The 17,014-nt window shown below is 39.3% G+C and overlaps 1 protein-coding gene across 3 annotated transcripts in view; it reads left to right on the top strand.

Moving 5' to 3' along the window:
* The first annotated feature begins 849 nt into the window (after positions 1 to 849).
* Positions 850 to 17,014, top strand: part of STK31 (serine/threonine kinase 31) — a 36,526-nt gene continuing 20,361 nt past the window's right edge. Inside the window, exons 1-10 of one of the 3 annotated variants that reach the window (XM_040548711.1) lie at positions 850 to 1,532; positions 1,647 to 1,699; positions 3,167 to 3,265; positions 4,391 to 4,465; positions 5,152 to 5,310; positions 6,718 to 7,073; positions 8,594 to 8,783; positions 10,645 to 10,760; positions 11,583 to 11,742; positions 16,360 to 16,482. In XM_040548711.1, coding sequence (XP_040404645.1) covers positions 1,505 to 1,532; positions 1,647 to 1,699; positions 3,167 to 3,265; positions 4,391 to 4,465; positions 5,152 to 5,310; positions 6,718 to 7,073; positions 8,594 to 8,783; positions 10,645 to 10,760; positions 11,583 to 11,742; positions 16,360 to 16,482 — 1,359 coding nt within the window. In that variant the 5' untranslated portion in view covers positions 850 to 1,504. The remainder of the gene's footprint in view (positions 1,533 to 1,646; positions 1,700 to 3,166; positions 3,266 to 4,390; positions 4,466 to 5,151; positions 5,311 to 6,717; positions 7,074 to 8,593; positions 8,784 to 10,644; positions 10,761 to 11,582; positions 11,743 to 16,359; positions 16,483 to 17,014) is intronic. The other 2 variants (XM_040548709.1, XM_040548710.1) reach the window with 2 other exon arrangements.

Consider the following 17,014-nt stretch of genomic DNA (forward strand, 5'->3'; position numbering starts at 1 on the left):
TTCTTTATAGCTGGAAAACAGATGGGATTGTAAAAATACCATCTGCATTAAATATTGCTTAGGCGTTCTGACCACTTTTCACCCATGTTGATGACTTCTAAATAAAAAAATATGGTTTGTTACTAGAAGGCTTACATTTGACTTCTTGGTACTACTTGTGTGGAACTTTTTGCAGTATTTTTATTATCTATATGTGAAAAAAGGTAGAATATATTTCCTAACATTGCTGGCTGTGAAAACTGGAGACTGATGTCACGTCCTGAGTGAAATTTGCAGACTTAACCAGAATAATTTTTATTTAAAGTAACCAATCGGAAATTATCCTGGAAAATATCATTTCGAAGGATTGAATTTGCGACTTCCAATTCCATTGAAAAATCTCTCTGTACTTCTATTAAAAAAAAATATATATTTTTTTGTAAAAGTAAAAACAGAGACCAGATGCCAAAGTATTTGCCATTGCCAGTGATCATTAAATAACGAGCTCAGTTTAACATGTAGTTGTTGGTGATCTGTTTTCTTGAGGTCATGAACTTTGAACATAACGTCCTGGGATGGGTAAGTTATCATTTCATCTGTATGATTTCTTTGTGGGCATGTATCTGTTGTTCAGCCAGACACATTAACCATTCCTGACTCTAATCCAAGAAATCTGGCACGGGAGAAATGTTTTTGGGGTTTTGTCACAGAGTGCTCTGAAATATTAAAGGGTAATTGCATGGGTCTTACGCAACACTTAAGCACTTTCCATGTTTTAAATAGTTAGCTTTCAGAGGAATTATTTGCCGTTATAACATTCAAGAGTATAGACCACATTTTCACTATTTTTCATCCCCTTCTGAAAAGACTTAGGTGTAACATGGCTATTTGTGGAAATAAAGACTGATCAGTGATCCTAGAGGAAGGAGTTCCTCCTGATGCCACGCTCCGCTGATACTAGTTGTAAAATGTACGTCTTTCTCAGGTTTAGGAGGAAGGGCAGTGCGTGAATTCACAGCCAGTAACAGCATCAGCGCAGAACCCCTTTGTCAAGCTGCCACACCTCCGATCAGCCCGGCAACCACAGCCCTCCACCCTTCACGGTCCCCAAACGCCCCGGGGCTGGATGAGGCACCCGAGCACCTCCCTAAAGCCCCCTCAGCAGGCCGGGGCCGCCATTTCACAGCCCGGGGCTGGCGGCGGGCGCATGCGCGGTGGCGGCGGAGGCACGTGCGGCCTCGGCAGTGCCCGGCTGCCTCGGGTAGCGCCGGGCCAGGGAGGGAGGGGTTCTGCTCCGTGGCGCTTCTCCGTGGATTAAGAACCGCGTTTTTAGCAAAGAAAAGGGGCTCTGACGCGTTGGTGGCGCTGGTGAAGAGTTGGCGGCAAGCAGTGGGAGAGCAGGAGGGGGTGGGTGAGGTGGTGGGGAGCGCTGCAGCAGGGTTTGGGGTCTCGCTTTTGACCTGTGAAGGGCTCTGGGGCAGGGTCTGTGAGGAACATCCCAAGGGGTGTCTCAGGACCTGCTGTCATGGATGGAGATACAGAGTGCAGCAAAGGTAATGCGAGGCTGGTTTCTATTAAACCAAAAAACTGCATCACCAACAGTATAATCTTACATTCAAGAATAATTTAAATGTTCCTTACCATTTGTGTTCTTTTTCTCCCTCAAGTTGAAGATGTTGTGGGCTGCCACGTTGAAGATGCCATAACGTTTTGGGCACAGGTGAATTTCAAGAGCTGCTTGGTTTTAACTCAAGTGCTTCATCTTATTTGCCCTACATGGCCAGTTTCTGTGGAAGTGAGAACAACTGGTAGTGTTCAAGTCCTAAAAAAAAAAATGTTAATTTAGATCTCAGAATTCCAAGTATTGTGCTATTTTAAACTGAATTTGGCTACTTCATCTTTCCTGAAACATGAAAGGGAATTGTTTATCCATCCATTTGAACTGTAGCTGGGTTTTCACAAATATTTTTTAGTCCCTATGCAAAAAGAAAAAATATTTGTGTAAGTATTTGATGTTAAATGCAAAATACTGCAGCAGGTAGCTGGAGACCTGCTGGAGATGATTCCCCTTCCCAAAGTGAGCCTTCGGGGCAGTTTCAGCCAGAATTAATAGGGAATTGGTTTGAAGATACCAGCTCCCTTCTAGTTTTGTGTAAATGGGCGGGAGGGTGTTGGAGGAGGGGGTAGTGAGGGGGGGAAAAAGAGTAGTTTTCATTAATAGGTGTGGCAGAGAGGGGGGGAAATCTAGAAGGAGCCCCTAGGGTTACCTTTTCTATTTGGTCTGCTGGCTGTAGAACTATAACTAGCGTATGTAAGGTGGCACTGCCTAGCTTGGAGCCAGTCACAGGAGGTGCTGCCGTTTGCCTTGTTAATACGGATTAGGGGAGAGAGACCAAGCTTTGCTTGCTCTATGTAACACCTCCTTTTAAAAAAACAAAACAAAAAAACCCAAAACAACACATAAGTTGATTTTTTTTTTTTTAATTTAAATATAATAATTATGGTTCATTCTCCTTTGGATTCCTTCCCTGGGATTCTGAGACTCTGTTACGGTGGCTTATTTAGCATAGTAAGGTATAATAATTAGGAGTGGGCTTTTGAGGACAACAGAATATTTACTTGCATTAATGCTTTGTTTCCTGCTCTGAGCTCTGGATTCTCTGCTTTGAATTACAAGTAGGATGACAACTAATAAATGCCATGTTACTGGAACTGACAGTCTTAAGAGTGAGTGGTTCAGATACCAAGTTGTAATTGGAAAGAATCTGCTGCTTTTACTTGAACCAAAGCCCAAGTCTTGCAAGTAAGGAAAATGAGGGGTATGCCAAAGCTGATGTCTTCTAGTATTATGAAGAAAAAGAACACCAAACATACTGAAATTTGTGAGGCAGGATTGATGAATAAGATCTGTGAACTTCCTGCAAATCAGGTCATTAAACTGTTAAAAATGTTCTTGTGAACTATTTTCTGGGGTATGTTACCTGCCTCTCATTCATTTATTTTTGAAGGAAAATGAGAGCAGGCTTGCAAATTCAACAAAAACATGAAGATCGAAAGCTTAAGGTGGGGCGTTACTTGTCTCAACAGCTGTGCAACTGTTTTGATTTAATTTTTGGCTGTTGTAAGCCATCAAGCAGCTATTAAAAGTGACAGTTAATAACTCAAGCCCTCTCTCTACACTTCTTAGGGTATCAGTAGATGTAATGACCTCTTGAAATTAAGTTGTGCGCTGGCAGAAGCTTGTCCTCGGGCTAATGCAATTTTTGGCAAGCCTGATTTTAGCAAGGTACGTAGGCTGAGTGTGTGTAGAGTTTGTTTTCTGCCTGGATGTAAAAGCTTTAATTTTGTGCAGCTATTTTCTCTGGTATTTTCTTGATCTTTAATTATGTTGTGGATCATAATTCTCTCAAATACTTGAGAACTGCTGGCTTTCCTAAAGAAAATGCTTGGTTTGTGTGAGCAAGTCTTATTTCTTTCTGCACTTCAGACTTCAATTAAATTATGCAGCCATATTTTATATATTTATGTGTGTGTATATATATATATATATATATACACATATATATACACTTATATATATATATATAAAAATATATATATACATATATATATATATATATATATATATATGTTAAACCACTCGGGAAATACTACAAGAAATATATATATATATATATATATATATATAACGTTGAATTCTCTTGTTATCTAGCGTATGTTATGGGTTATCTTTAACTAGAGAGCAGTGCTTTTTCAGAGACATGATTTGTTGCTCCATCTCAAAATTGTGGAAGATCCTATGAAAACCTGTAGTATTAGTGGGCTAGGAAAAGTGCTCTTAAGAAGATAAGAACGTATTTAGTAGCAGTTATATGATAAGCCTGCAAAGAGTGGTAGTAAATTCTGTGTTTGTGTGAACTTCTGATGGCCTACTGCAAAACAAGGTTTAAATAAAACGCTTTATCTTTGAACTGTTTGTGTGTGCAGGTAAATGACCTTCTGCATTCCTCTTAAAATGGAAGAAAACGCATCAACAGTAAACTCAGCACATTTGTGGGGTTCCTGACATGTTCCTTTGTTCGGCTTACTAAGCTGTCAATGCCAGTAAAATGTTGTAGCAATACATTTGTAGAAAAATGCATATATGAACATGCTGTACAAAATATTGATATTTTTCTAGTTATAATGCACTCTTCACATTATTGTTTGTGGAGTAGAGGAGTATATTTTTGAAGCAGCTAGCATATGCTGTTGTGAGAGATAGGATACCATGCATTACTTTGTTTTCATGCTGCTGTTGGGAGAATTTTAGGAGTGTGAAAAGCAGATTTGTAATGTATTATGAATATCATCTTGAGGTATGCTTATGTTTTCAGAATGCAATTCCTGATCTTTTTTTCCTAATTTTCAGATTTATGGTGGGTGTTTTTCTGAAGACAGATGTTGGTACAGATGTATGGTACAGCAAGTGATCAACAATGAAAAGGCAGGAAATATATTTTTACTGTTTTTACTTGTTTATCAGCTTTCCATGCAGGAGGATAGAAATAAATGCAATTCATCCCTCTTTGTTTTAACCTTGCTGTCTAAATAAATTTTAAAAAACAGTGAATATGCACATACGGCATAAATTCAAGTGACCTGTAGTTTTGAAAGTTGCTGATGGGAGGACTCACAAAACATGACATAGTTGCGAAGTGCCATTTGTACATCTTGAAAAAGATTCACAAGTGATAGTTCATGTTGTTAAGCAATACAATTTAGTTTCAAACTTCTGAGATGTGAAAATGGCAGTCTTTGTGTGACATGTTAGCACTGATGCGAATGCACTGAAAGGGTTACTCCTCAGTTTCAGGTGACTGACACAGACAGGTAATAGTTCCTATTTAAAATGATACTTCCTGAACAGGCTGGTTGGTTTGCAAACATCAGATTGCCTGAAAGTTTTCTGTTTTTAGGTGGGTGCCGAGTTGTCCGTTCTTTCTGACTTTGTTCCTTCCTCTGAAGGGTATATCCTAGGCTTAGTGTAGAGGGTTCTGATCTCTGCCTCAAATGTAGTACTTGCATTGTGCACATCTGTTAAAATGCTTATATTTTAGTTTGCAGCACACATTTCTGTAGGAGGTTCATGTTGTAGCCTCTGCTTATTTAGATTTTATGTTGTTGTTGCAGTGTCAGGTATTATACATTGACTATGGAAATTCAGAGGTTCTAAATAGATCAGAAATAGTTGAAATTCCAGCAAACTTACAATGTCCGAGCGTTGCCAAGAAGTACAGGCTCTGGGGACTGCGGATACCAGCTGATCAGAACTTAAACATGTTTGACCAGGTGAGTGACAGATTTTGAAGCATTGAGACGATGTGCTTTGTAATACGTGATGCCAGATACCAGCGTGCTGTCACCAGGAGGAGTTCTAGAAGATACGGGTGTTTAACCATGATAGCGGGGCGTGCTGTGAAGCAGTGCCTGATCTCTTGCCCTGCCATATTCCAAAAACAAAAATGTTTTGTTAGAGATTGGTTCAGAATGTGCTGGGAGGTGATTTTAGAATATGCTTTTACAGTTTTGCAGGCTCAGGAGCTGATGCCAACAGGACTGATAGAAGTTCAGCACCCTTGGTCTCGTTTTACTAGTGGTGGTCTCCTTTTCCTGGGCACCACTCATTTTCCAGTCCTAAAGTTACGTTTCTTTAGGCTTGCTACTGGTACTGCTCACGCTTCACCAGCTGGTGACTTGAGAGCACCAGTTGCCAGAAGAGCTGGACTGGCTGTCTTGCTTGCCTTGTCATATCCCCGTGCTATTCAGAGGACATCCCAAGACCCAGTGTGTATGGTCTCCTCCTCTGTGGTCCTGTTGGCTTTGCTTAATGTGCTTATGACAGGTGAAAATCTCTGGTATTGCTTCCCTGTCTTTTGTTTTTTCACCACTTCTTGTTACTTGAGGTAAAGCTTTCTTTTTGGCTCTGTGTTGCTTGAAATTATGCTCCTTTCCTGCCTCCAACGTCTTCCATTCTTAATTTTAAGCAAAACCGGCTTGTATTCAGAACTAGTTGAGCAGAAAGGAAAAACCCTCTTGGCAGAAAGCTAACTTTCTGCTGGATGCCTTTTGAAGGTCTTGAGCGTATTCCCCAGTCTTTCAAAGCTGTTATGCTTCGTTATTACTGATGAAAATGACAGCTTCAATTCTGGCATTTCCTGATCTCTGAATGAGTGGTTTCAGTAAGGTAGATTTCAAGAAGGTAGGTGCACATAATAATTTACTTGTTGCTTTCTTCTCTTTCAGCCTCCAGACCATGTACTGAAAGGCTGTTAAACAATGTAATTCGAATATCTTTCCACGTTATTTTTGTAATACTGTTAAATAGTTGGTCTGGTATCCTTTAAAAAGACTGGGCTAACCCTACGTTGCCAACTTCCTTCGAGAGTTGGTGGGTCTTTGGACTTGTCACCTGTAAATGATACCGAATTCTTTGGAGTTGAATATTGAGGGAGGTTTGCTGTTGATGTCCGGTCTGACACTGACAGAGATTAGATCAGAGACAGTCATTGTACGGATGTTCCGTGTTTCAGAATAAATGTGTTAAACATAGGAAGCTTTATTTTGTTCTGCTGTTTGGGCTTTGGTCTTAAACATGTCTTTTTTTTTTTTTTTCCGTTCATAGAAGAAAGATGGCTGATTTCAACAATAAGTATTTAGAATGACCAGTTCGCAACTTGAACGTATTCTGTTTTACAGGGGAAGAAGTTCTTGGGCAGCCTAGTTTTTGAAAAAGAAATAAAAGTACGAGAGAAGGTCAAGCAGAAGGATGGTATCATTATTGTCCAGGCAGAATGTGAGAAAATAGACATTGGAGAAGAAGTGGCCAAGGCAGGGTTTGCTGAAAAATGCAGATCTCTAGGAAATGCTGAAGATGAGGAACGGAGAGAAGTAGATGTTATGCAAAACCAACATCAGAAGATAAAAGTTCCAGTTCCCCTGTGGGTGAACAGGCCTGGTCGTGCCCTGAGCAGCCGTCCAGGTGGGCTCTTTGACCCAATGTCTGCCAGCACAAGGAGTGAGAACACTGCTGGGAACCGTATGTTTGCCACAAAGTAAGGCAGTGGGGTGTCAGGGAGAGGTTTGTGTGAGTGACCTGATGAGCTTGGTTGCTGGGGTGTGTGTAGATGTGAGGATGGAGGGGAAAATGAGCATCTAACATACAAGGTGCATTTTCTGTCTCTCCAGCATCTACTAATACTGATACTGAGTGGAAGGGAAGTATATTTGAGTCTGTGTGGTGGTTGTAATTAGGGCATCAGTCTCTAGAAAAGCTGTTAGTGTTGTTGCATGTTGGGTAGCTTGTTCTGCCTCATTTGTTTTCCAGGGAGACTTCTCTTGTATATCTTAACATGGGATTTTGAAAAAGAAGGAAGGGGTAGCAGCTATTAAACAGAGAAGGAGATGCAGTGAACCTTAGTTGGAAGCGAAGGTTGCAAGATATCAGGCCTCTTAAAGATTTTGCAGTGACAGGCAGTGATGTTTGTTTATGCATCTGTGTAATTTCCACATGCTTGTCCTTGAGACTCCTTGTAGCTATTCCCTGTTTATTTACTCGTATTAAAAACTCATTGGACACAAATGCGTAATGTAAAAGTACGTTCACCTAGCAGGACAAACATATTTTGGTTATTTATTTGTGTAGGAGTGTAACAGTGTGTGCTTATAAGAAATAAAGCCGGCAATTGCAGTCTGAAGTAAGCTTTAGGGGATAGTGATGTCTCTGCAACTTGTAATTACATTGACAAGAGGCAGTGGTAAGTTGGCAGTTACAGTTGTCGGAAATCTTTTAAAATAAACTTGTCCTACAGTTGCTAGGATTGTCATGGTAACAGGCTGCTGAGGAAGACGTTTGTGGGTGGAAAAGATGGTGCTTGGCATTCAGAGAGGTGCAATGATGTAAGAAGTAATGTTCTTCCAAAAAAACCACCCCACAACATTCCCCCTCCAGCCACACCCCCCCCCCCCCAAAAAAAAAAAAAAGGGTTATGTTCCATAATTTGAGCTTCTCAGACATTTTAATGAAGCTCCCGAGGGCACGCCCTTCCACATACTAGCATACTATGCCAGTTGGTGTTACAATTAGATGACTTAGGCAAGTCTGTGCCATTACCAAGTATGAAATGAGGGGCTCTTCCAAAAAGTCCACGTTCATAGTAAAGTGTCACATTGTGAATACTTGGATACTCTTAATCTGGCCTGTTTTCTGAGTTAGGTGTTCTCCAAATCCGTTTGTTAAAAAGAGGCAAAAGTAGGGAGAAGACTTGAAATATGATGGACGTTGGCTTTTCTGGGTCTGCAGTGTGGTACCGTAAGATGTTTTTTGGATGGGAAAGACATTTGATTTAGTGATGTGAAAACATAGGAAGGATTGTCTTCAAATGATGTGTGTATGCTGGTTTTGTTTGTTTGCGTAACAGTCTCTGAAGAGTTGAGAGGGGTAAAGAATTAAGGATTAACTGTGTAGATGCTCTTACAGTCTTTTCGTGGTGTTCTGTGGTTACTGAAACTACCGTAGCATGAAAAAATACACATCATAGTGGGTTCTTTTTAATTTCTCTGAATTTTTTTAAAGGGAAAAAATGCTAGCTTCAGCCCCAGTGCTTAACAGAAGTTTGGCACAAGTAAGACCAGATCAGAAGCTGGCTGAAGAGATTGAAAAGCTTCAAGGGGAGAAAGAAGCTCTCAGAAAGGAGAACATAAATCTCTTGAGGAGGCAGAAGGAACTAGAGCTGCAAGTTGAGCAGCTGAAAGGTGAACTTCAGGTATGTGGAATTGCAAAGAAGGTGCTTCTTTCCTGGTTGCAGATGTGGTTTCTTCATACTGCTGTCAGGGCTGTGCACTGCTGTTTGGAATCCAACAGGATTCACTGGTTGACCAAAGACTCAGCTCCCACTTGTGCAGGGAGATGCTGGCGATGTGTTACCACCTCTGCGGCAGTCCAGGCTGCCCTGCCTTGGTGTGTGTACCAGCTTGCTGCTGCAGTTGCAGGTTTGGATCTAGGTGTTCGCTTTGAGCTTGGAGTTCTGCACTTTGTGATGAAAAACATGCTTTGTTTATAAGGATGTCGTCCGTGCCTTTTTTCATGACTTGAAGGCTAAAACAACTTTCTGGATGTTGGGCTGAAAATTCCGAAGCATCACAGAATCATTGCAGCTGTTGAATTTTAGGACTGGATAAAAATGTTTGTTTCCTTAATTGTTGCTTAATAGAAAAGATGCAGATACCACATAATTATGTTTCTTCCAGGGGAAGTTCCTACCTAATGCTATGTGAGAAGCCCAGTACTTAGTTACCAGTAGGCTTAAAATTCTGCGTGTGATAAAAGGCAGTACAGAGAAGAGATTGTGTGAAAGGATGTTGCTCTTGCATGAGTTGAGAAAAATCTGCAAACTCTTACCTGTATAGGTAAGAGAGGAGAATCTGCCATTTTACCAATCTGACAACCCCAAACCTAAGATTGCTCACAGCTCTTTCCTATTTTTTCTTGGGGTAATAAAACTACTCACAACCAACCAGCTTTGCTGCTCAGTTACCTCTGCCTAGAATACCTGTGTTTCTACATACACTGCCTAACCTATTACAGTACAGATTCTTCATCGAGTAAAGTTACTGTGTTGTGTACTCCTCCGCAAACTGAATTTACAAACAACAGGATATGGGTCTGCAGCCAAGAAAAGTTACCTGAATTCAAGGAATTCTTAAAAACATCTACTTTCTATATCCTGATGATTTTTTTAAGCTGCTTCCTACAAGGTTTAGTTACTGTTTTGTGCTGACTGCAAGTGAGCTGCTTTAAAAGGAAAAGTTGTGTATGTTCGAAGTATGACAATCTTTGCTCCCAGCTAAAAACACTGAAGTAGGCAATGATGTGTTTTAGAAGAGGTGGTTGCCACTTGGAGGGGTACTTCAAAAATGCCCTACTGTCGTGAGACTCTAAATGTTCATCAGTTAATACAAAACTATTTAAATCCTTCTGTGCAGGAGTGGTGATGTGTTTTTTTGGTCTTTTTTTTTTTTTTTAGAAAAGATTATATCATTACCTAAAATGGGGTTTATAAGAACTTTTCAGTAGTATGAGAGCAAGCACTTTTAACGTTAGGCAGTCCTTTGAGGAATACAGCCTAACGGGGGTTTTCTTGTTTTTACTTTTTGTTCTGAGAAAATTCTTTGTGGGAAGGTCAGGATGGTTGTACATACGGCAAGAGTTATTTCTGCACTGTTTTGAGGTGTGGTTATGAGACTAAGGAGTTGAATGTGGTCCTGAACTTGACTTCCCTAAATTTTCCTTGCTGAAAAATACCTGTGTGTTCAAAACAATTCCTTACTGTCTGAAAAGTTGCTAGCAAATGGGGAGTAATTGAAGAAACATGCTTAAACACATCACTACTGAAACAAAAGGAAGAAAATGAACCGTCAACTCTAAGAAGCTATTCAAAAAAAAATTCTCACTGGTTTATGTGTTTCTAGGGATTTTGTTAGTGTTTCAAAGATGTCTAGCTGTGTTTCTTTGTTTTTAAACTGTTTTTTAAAAGTCTAAATTATGGTCTGCATGTTAGTAACCCCAGCTGACTCTCTTTTACCTCTTTTTCTGAAACATTGCTCCAAAATCAATGAATGATTCAGGGAGAGAAGGAAGCATCCAGGCAAACTGCTGAACGTTTTGAGGAAACCTTCCGTAATTACATTGGAACAAAAATGAGAAGTTTGGCTGCTAATGTGAAAGTGTTGAAAGAAATTAGGTATGTGTTTATTTGTTTCTAAAGTAGTACATTTTGTCATTGCCTTGTTTATCTCTTGATATCTCTTGAAAGCATGCTTTTCGTTTCCTAGGTACTTTGCTTAAAAAAAAAAAAGGCAGTGTTTTGTACAGAGCTTGGGAAAAACCCTTTCCCAAGACCAAGACTGAAACCTAAGATTTTTGTCACATTGGAATTTGTGTTGCCTGCTTCTGAACGCTCATCAGATGACTTCAGTTAACTTCCGTTTTTTTGCCATGGCTGTTAAAAGATCTTTTAATTCCATCTTAAAGGAAAATGCTCATTAGTAAATGCAGCTAATTGTTAAAAGTACCTGGGCAGTCACAAGTCCCTCTAGGTTTCTGTATTGCTGATAGAGGTGTCTCACTGGGTAGCCAAAATTGCCCCTCAAGTTTTAAAAGAAGGGACAAAACCTTTAAGAAGGTTTAAGAAGTCCTTTAAGAAGGACTCTATGTAATATACATTGGTTTATATGTTTGTGACAGATGAATGAAGAAATTGCTAGGGGAGGAAATGAGACAGAAGAGAAATTAAGAGCAAGAGAGAATTTCCATATAGAGTCATGTTAATACTGAGGTATAATGAATGTATTCTGGTACTTCCTCCTTCCTCAAAAAAGGGATTTAACAGCTGAGTGAGTCAACTTGCTGCTACTGCCTTGTGGAAGAAACTAGGTTAACATGGCAGGTGCTATCTCAAGATCCTTATGTTGAAGAGGTCTAAATAGCATTGATTTTTAAAATGCTCGAGTTCTGGTGAAAAGGTATTCTCTGGGTACAATGCTGTTTCTTCCTCACAATTTAGGCACGCAAAAAAGAATGCTGGTTTTGGGGAGCAGCTTTCACAAGCCATAAAAGTGGTTACAGAAGGATGTCTCACTGTTCCGTGTTCCTTGGAAAAATTGCAGAAGCTTTGGACAGAGTATGACTTGGCTCAAGAGATGATTCAATTATGCCAAAACGTGGTAGGTTGGAATTATTTTTTTGTCACAAACACTGTAGTTTAATAGCTGTTTACAGAGTATTTTAGTCTTGTAAGCGTAGCTTGATATCATGAGCACAGAATGGAAACCTCTGCCAGGTAATATCAGAGCTTTGCTACCTTTGTCACAGCTGCTATATTTATGGAGTGTTATTTTTCTGTTAAATGCAGACTTTTTGACACCCGCGATTTTTATAAAGACATCAGAGCATGGTGGCTAAAGGGTTTATTTTCTGTAATAGTTTAAAAAAAAAAAAAAAACAAAAAACACTTTAGCTGTGCAGCTGGTGTATCCTGAAAACCTTTCATAAAGGAGCATGCCACTACACTAGTATATGCTTCCCTCCCATGGAGATGTGCAGGGAGAGCAGTGTGCAAACGGCAGTTGTGTTGGAAGATGGGCTTGTACAGGGGAAAGATGCCATCTAGTGTAGCTTTCCAGCAGCAACAATCAGCACAAGCCTGCCTGGGTACGTAGAAATGGCTGTGATGATAAAAATGCTTATGTACTGTGTCTCTCTTGTAAGGAGGTGCTGCTTCTGAGAACAGGAGGGTCGCCTGCTCTGTGGCAGGCATTGTGGTAAGGCAGGGAGGGGAAGGTAGCTGTGCAGCTGGGACAATGACAGCAAATACCTACGAGTATTTTCACCTGTAACCTAAACCCTTTCAAACATCTTTGCTTAGGAGAAATTGCTGCATTGCACTGAATTTAATAGCGCATGAAATAGACTAAAAAATAATAAGCCACGTGGAGATCTGAATTAAGTTCTGTTTTTGTTGTTTGTGCAGGGAAAGGTATTAAAACAACTGTAGCGTGACATATGTTCAGTTAATGTAGGTGAAAATTGGTTCTTTTATTTACTAAAAACTAAGATGTTAAAACACGACAACATTAAGCTGTTAATACAGACATGACATTTTGGCCTTGCCTTGTATAGGCCAGTAATGTATAGAAGAATAGCTAGTTCTTTTTTTTCCTTTTTCCTTCTCTGAGTTGACAGTCCCGGCAAGTAGCATTCTTCCCTGAGAAACATAATGAAAAGAGTGAAGAGTGCTTGAGGTTTTTCTGATGGACATATTTGTTGGAATATGTTAGACTGTCTTAATATTGCCAGCCCTTTTAGCTGTGAATGGCGGCCGACAACGAAGTTATGTCTGTAGGATGCCTGATAGTGTGTTACTGTTAAAATAGTTGAAATACTATGGAAATGCAACGCTATGCTTTTCCATATGTTTTTTTAGCCATGTGTTTGTGTTGGGGAGGTGTGACCTCATATAGCCTGGCTTTGTTTAGAAATGAACCCCTTCCTCCACTTCTGACATTGTTCTTGCTTGCCTAAACTAAAGCATAAGTGAATGGCAGCACAAAATCTTAAGACTTTTCAAGAGCATGCCATGGTTTTTGAAAATTCCTGCTGTCTAAAGAGGGAAAGTTGTCATGGTAGTGTCACAACTATTTTAAATTGGGGAAATGTAGAGAAGACAGGAATTCTGCTAAGTGTCAGGTATCCGCCAGAGCGCCCAAGAACTGCAAAGCATTTGCAAATGGGAAAGTGTGCTTAAGTGTAGATCTCCCTGGAGAATTAATTTATTTTTTAAGATGGATTGGTAGTAGCTGGAAGCAGGACATTTCAAGGGTCTTGTAGAACATGTCTCAAGTATTCTGAAGATTTTGGGAGGTGAAGTGTGCATAACATGAGCTTTGGTGGCATCCTGCTAAAGCTAGGGTAATTAACCTGAAATAAACGAGTATCTTGTGCTACCAATGTTGTCCTGTTTTTAGCATACAGTGCAGGTGTTGGTTTTTTTTCCCTGTGAGAATCATTTTTAGTTTAAAATCTATTTTATGTGCTATAACGTGCTAGAGTCTTCGTTGCGGTATTTTCAAATACAATAAGTGTCCAAGATGAACACAGTAAAATGGTGTGCTTGCTATTCTGCTTGTCATCCCTTCTTAAATTATATTGGCTATAGGTAAGATAACAAATACTTTTTTGTTTGTGACATCAACATATTTGGTTGCACTAACTTTGTTTCCTGTTTAGTTAAAATGAGGTACCCGGGGAAGCCCAGTGAACCCAAACAGATGGGTGAAATAGCTGGCTATTAAACTATAACAGACTGTTTTAACTCTGTTTAATCTGTCAATTTATCTGTCAAAATTGGCTTTGCAAAGTTAAATCTCGCTCTTTGGTGCGTAAGCAATGTGCTGCTCCTTTAACCTCCCTCTTTACCTATCCCAAGTCTCGTTTGTAAGCTCTTAGGAGCAAATCTCTTGCCTTAGGAGAAATGTGATACATCTTAAATGATATTGCAGGTGAGTAAACCCAACAGAATTTGAATGTAGAGAAAATGGCATTTCAATATTCATTTTCTGGGGTTTCGTAGTTTGTTAGTGCTGGTTTAACTTGATTACTACTCCTGTTTGTTCTTTTAATCTTTGAAATGTGTAGTGGTGGTATTCTTGTGTTTTATTCTTTTTGATATTTTTATTCATTTCTTTAATGAAGAATTTTTTGAATCAATTGAATTAATTTCATGTCTGGATGCTACCCCCAACTGAAGATGGGTGACTGAATTATTTGTTCCTGAATAAGGTATTTATGTAGTGGATGTCTTGGAAACGTAAGAAGATAATCAGCGAACTGAGGTAGTCCTTGCGCATGGTTTGTATAAAAATAACAAAGGTAGTTCTTCTGGAGTGAAAGTACTTTTAAAATGTTTCCAAAAATAATCATAGAATTTGATGTAAATTCTGTGCTCAGTATAGGAAGGATACGTACTCAAATGGGAGGGATATTGGTGTTGATCACGTAACCAGCTCTCTTACAAAACTTTACTGGCAGGATGGCAGCCTTACAGACGAAGAAACACAAATGATTAAAATTGCCCTAATTGCAATATAGGCGGATAACGCAGTGTATATATGTGACAAAAATACTGTATATTCAGACATTGCAGTATTTTATGGAGTGTTGCTTAATTTATGGTTTAGAACTAGAAGTTGATTCAAGATTTGCTTTATTGAAGACTGTAGTATACATATAATAATATATTTATTATTTAGTTGTTTAATTTAATTTAAAAAGAAAAAGCCGGGGAGCAATTAATGAAGGTGCTGATGCCAGAGCTAGTTTTAACTATTTCATGTACTGCAAAGTAGTAATTTGCACTAAAGAAAGCCAAAAACTGAGGTCAAAAGTAGAAATAGGCTCAAAAAGTGGATTAGAAAGTATCTGTGCAAGGGGATGCATCTTTGTCTTGAGGTCTTTAAAGCAAGAAAGCATTGATGAGGTGACTGCACCATGCATATCCTGCTTTTACAGTCTTCTGTAATAACCCCATTGCTGGAGCTCTCTGAAACAAAATAAGCTAGATGGGCATTTGGCATGACTAGGTCTGGTGGTTGGGGTGGTGTTTTTTTTTTTTGCTCATTTGTTGAGAGGTGTGAGATTGATTGAGACACAGAATAAATTTTTTAGGTGTAGTTTGAGAAGTCTTCATCCTGTTCTAAAGGAGTTTTAATTCTATTGTTGTCATGAGCTTAAGTCTTTGCAAAATACTTCTATAAATGTAAAATGCTGTCTTGTAAAATGCTTCTAAAATGCTTAATGCTTTCTGAAGTTATGTAGCAGGTGTTCCATGAGGCATGAACTGTTGTGTGTACCCACTTAAATGGCAGACTGAGGAAGGAGACTTGTCCTGTGGCTCTTGAGCTGTGCGTTGACTTCCTGGGAGTGTCATTCTGTCCTTTGTAGACTGTTGAATTTACTTAGTTTTTGGACTAGTATTACCTGGAATTTGGTTGCTTGGTTGAGTCTTTTACTGCACTTAAGTCTCCATTGCTCTAGTTTTTGAAGCAATAGTTTGTGGAAATTTGTCTTGGAAAGTATTCTTTATGGCAAGGCATCCTTATACATTTTTTTATGCAGTGTGTTAAATATTCTTTCTCAAGCTGGCTCATGTCTTACATGCATAAAACAGCAAGAAGTCTGTAAAAACTGTGTGCGCTTTTGGTTACCAGAGATGTCAGAAAGTGCAGAAGTGTCTATTAAATAATTTTTGTTGTTTTTCTGCCGTTTTATTCTTTGCTTTTTTTTTTTTTTTAACTGCAGAAACTTTGTGTTTAACTTCTGTGGTAGAACTTAATTTAGTCTGTTACCGTCTGGCTGAGTAATATCTGCCCAATTGCTAGTATGGGTTTTAAGTTTTAAAATGGTGTATGCTGCAACCTGAGTTTTTATTCATAGCTAGTTTGTCCATTTCTCACTGACCAACCATTGGATCTAATTCATTCGTCTGTTACCGACAAAAGGTTTCTAGTCTCCTCTTTGGATACTTACAAACTCTTGATTTAGTCATCTTCTAAGCTTTCACGGGATAAAGTAAATTCAAAAACTCTGAACCTGTTTGTGTATACATACTCATATTACAGATGTATTACATATTTTGTTAGAGTAGATGTCAAAAGCAAATTATTTTTTTCATTCATTCTCATCAGTTGTGTACTATGTATATTACACGGTTACCACTTTTTTCTGCCCCTCTGTGTAGGGGGAATCTGGGTGTGAGTTGCTCATTTGCTTTTCCTTCTGCATAGGATGAAAGAGCTGAATTGATTATCAAGAGAAATGAGGTGCAGCAGAAGTTGTATTCTGCAGTTAATGAATTTATTTCAGAAGTGGATCAGCTGTTCCTCTCTGAGCACTCAAGAATGTTGCAGGTAGGGCAGGAGCTTTTTACTAATTCTGAAACACTGAGAACCTTTGGAGATGTTTCTTAAATGTTAAATGCCCTATAGTTAGGGACCTCAACAGCAGCAGATGAAGCTTTAGATTATACTTCTGAGGTAAGTTGTAGATCTGACACATGTCGTTCTCAGTATTACTTGTGATCGTGGTCTTCGGGATGTTTTGTTTCTAGAAGGAAATTATCTTGGGTTTGGGCAAGAGTTTTCTCTTACTGTGCTGTGTTTGGTGACTAACAAATTCACAAAGCACGGAAAACTTGGAAGGTGAGCATTAGAGAGAACCTACAGTTAACAAGTCAATGCATTTCATGGTTGGGTTATAAGCTTTCCTAGCTCTTTCTGTTAAGTTGGCTGTGTAGTTTGGACTAGTATGGCAAAGTGCAGAGTGGTTAAAGCATTTTTTGTCTAAGAGGCACATTAAACAGTACAGAATGTCACGTCGATACTGGGAGTCGTCATCTCTCTCCCTCTACCTCTCCCCCTATCTTCTCTCTTCTTCCCCTTC

This window comes from Cygnus olor, chromosome 2 (assembly GCF_009769625.2).
Source record: "Cygnus olor isolate bCygOlo1 chromosome 2, bCygOlo1.pri.v2, whole genome shotgun sequence".
NCBI lineage: Eukaryota > Metazoa > Chordata > Aves > Anseriformes > Anatidae > Cygnus > Cygnus olor.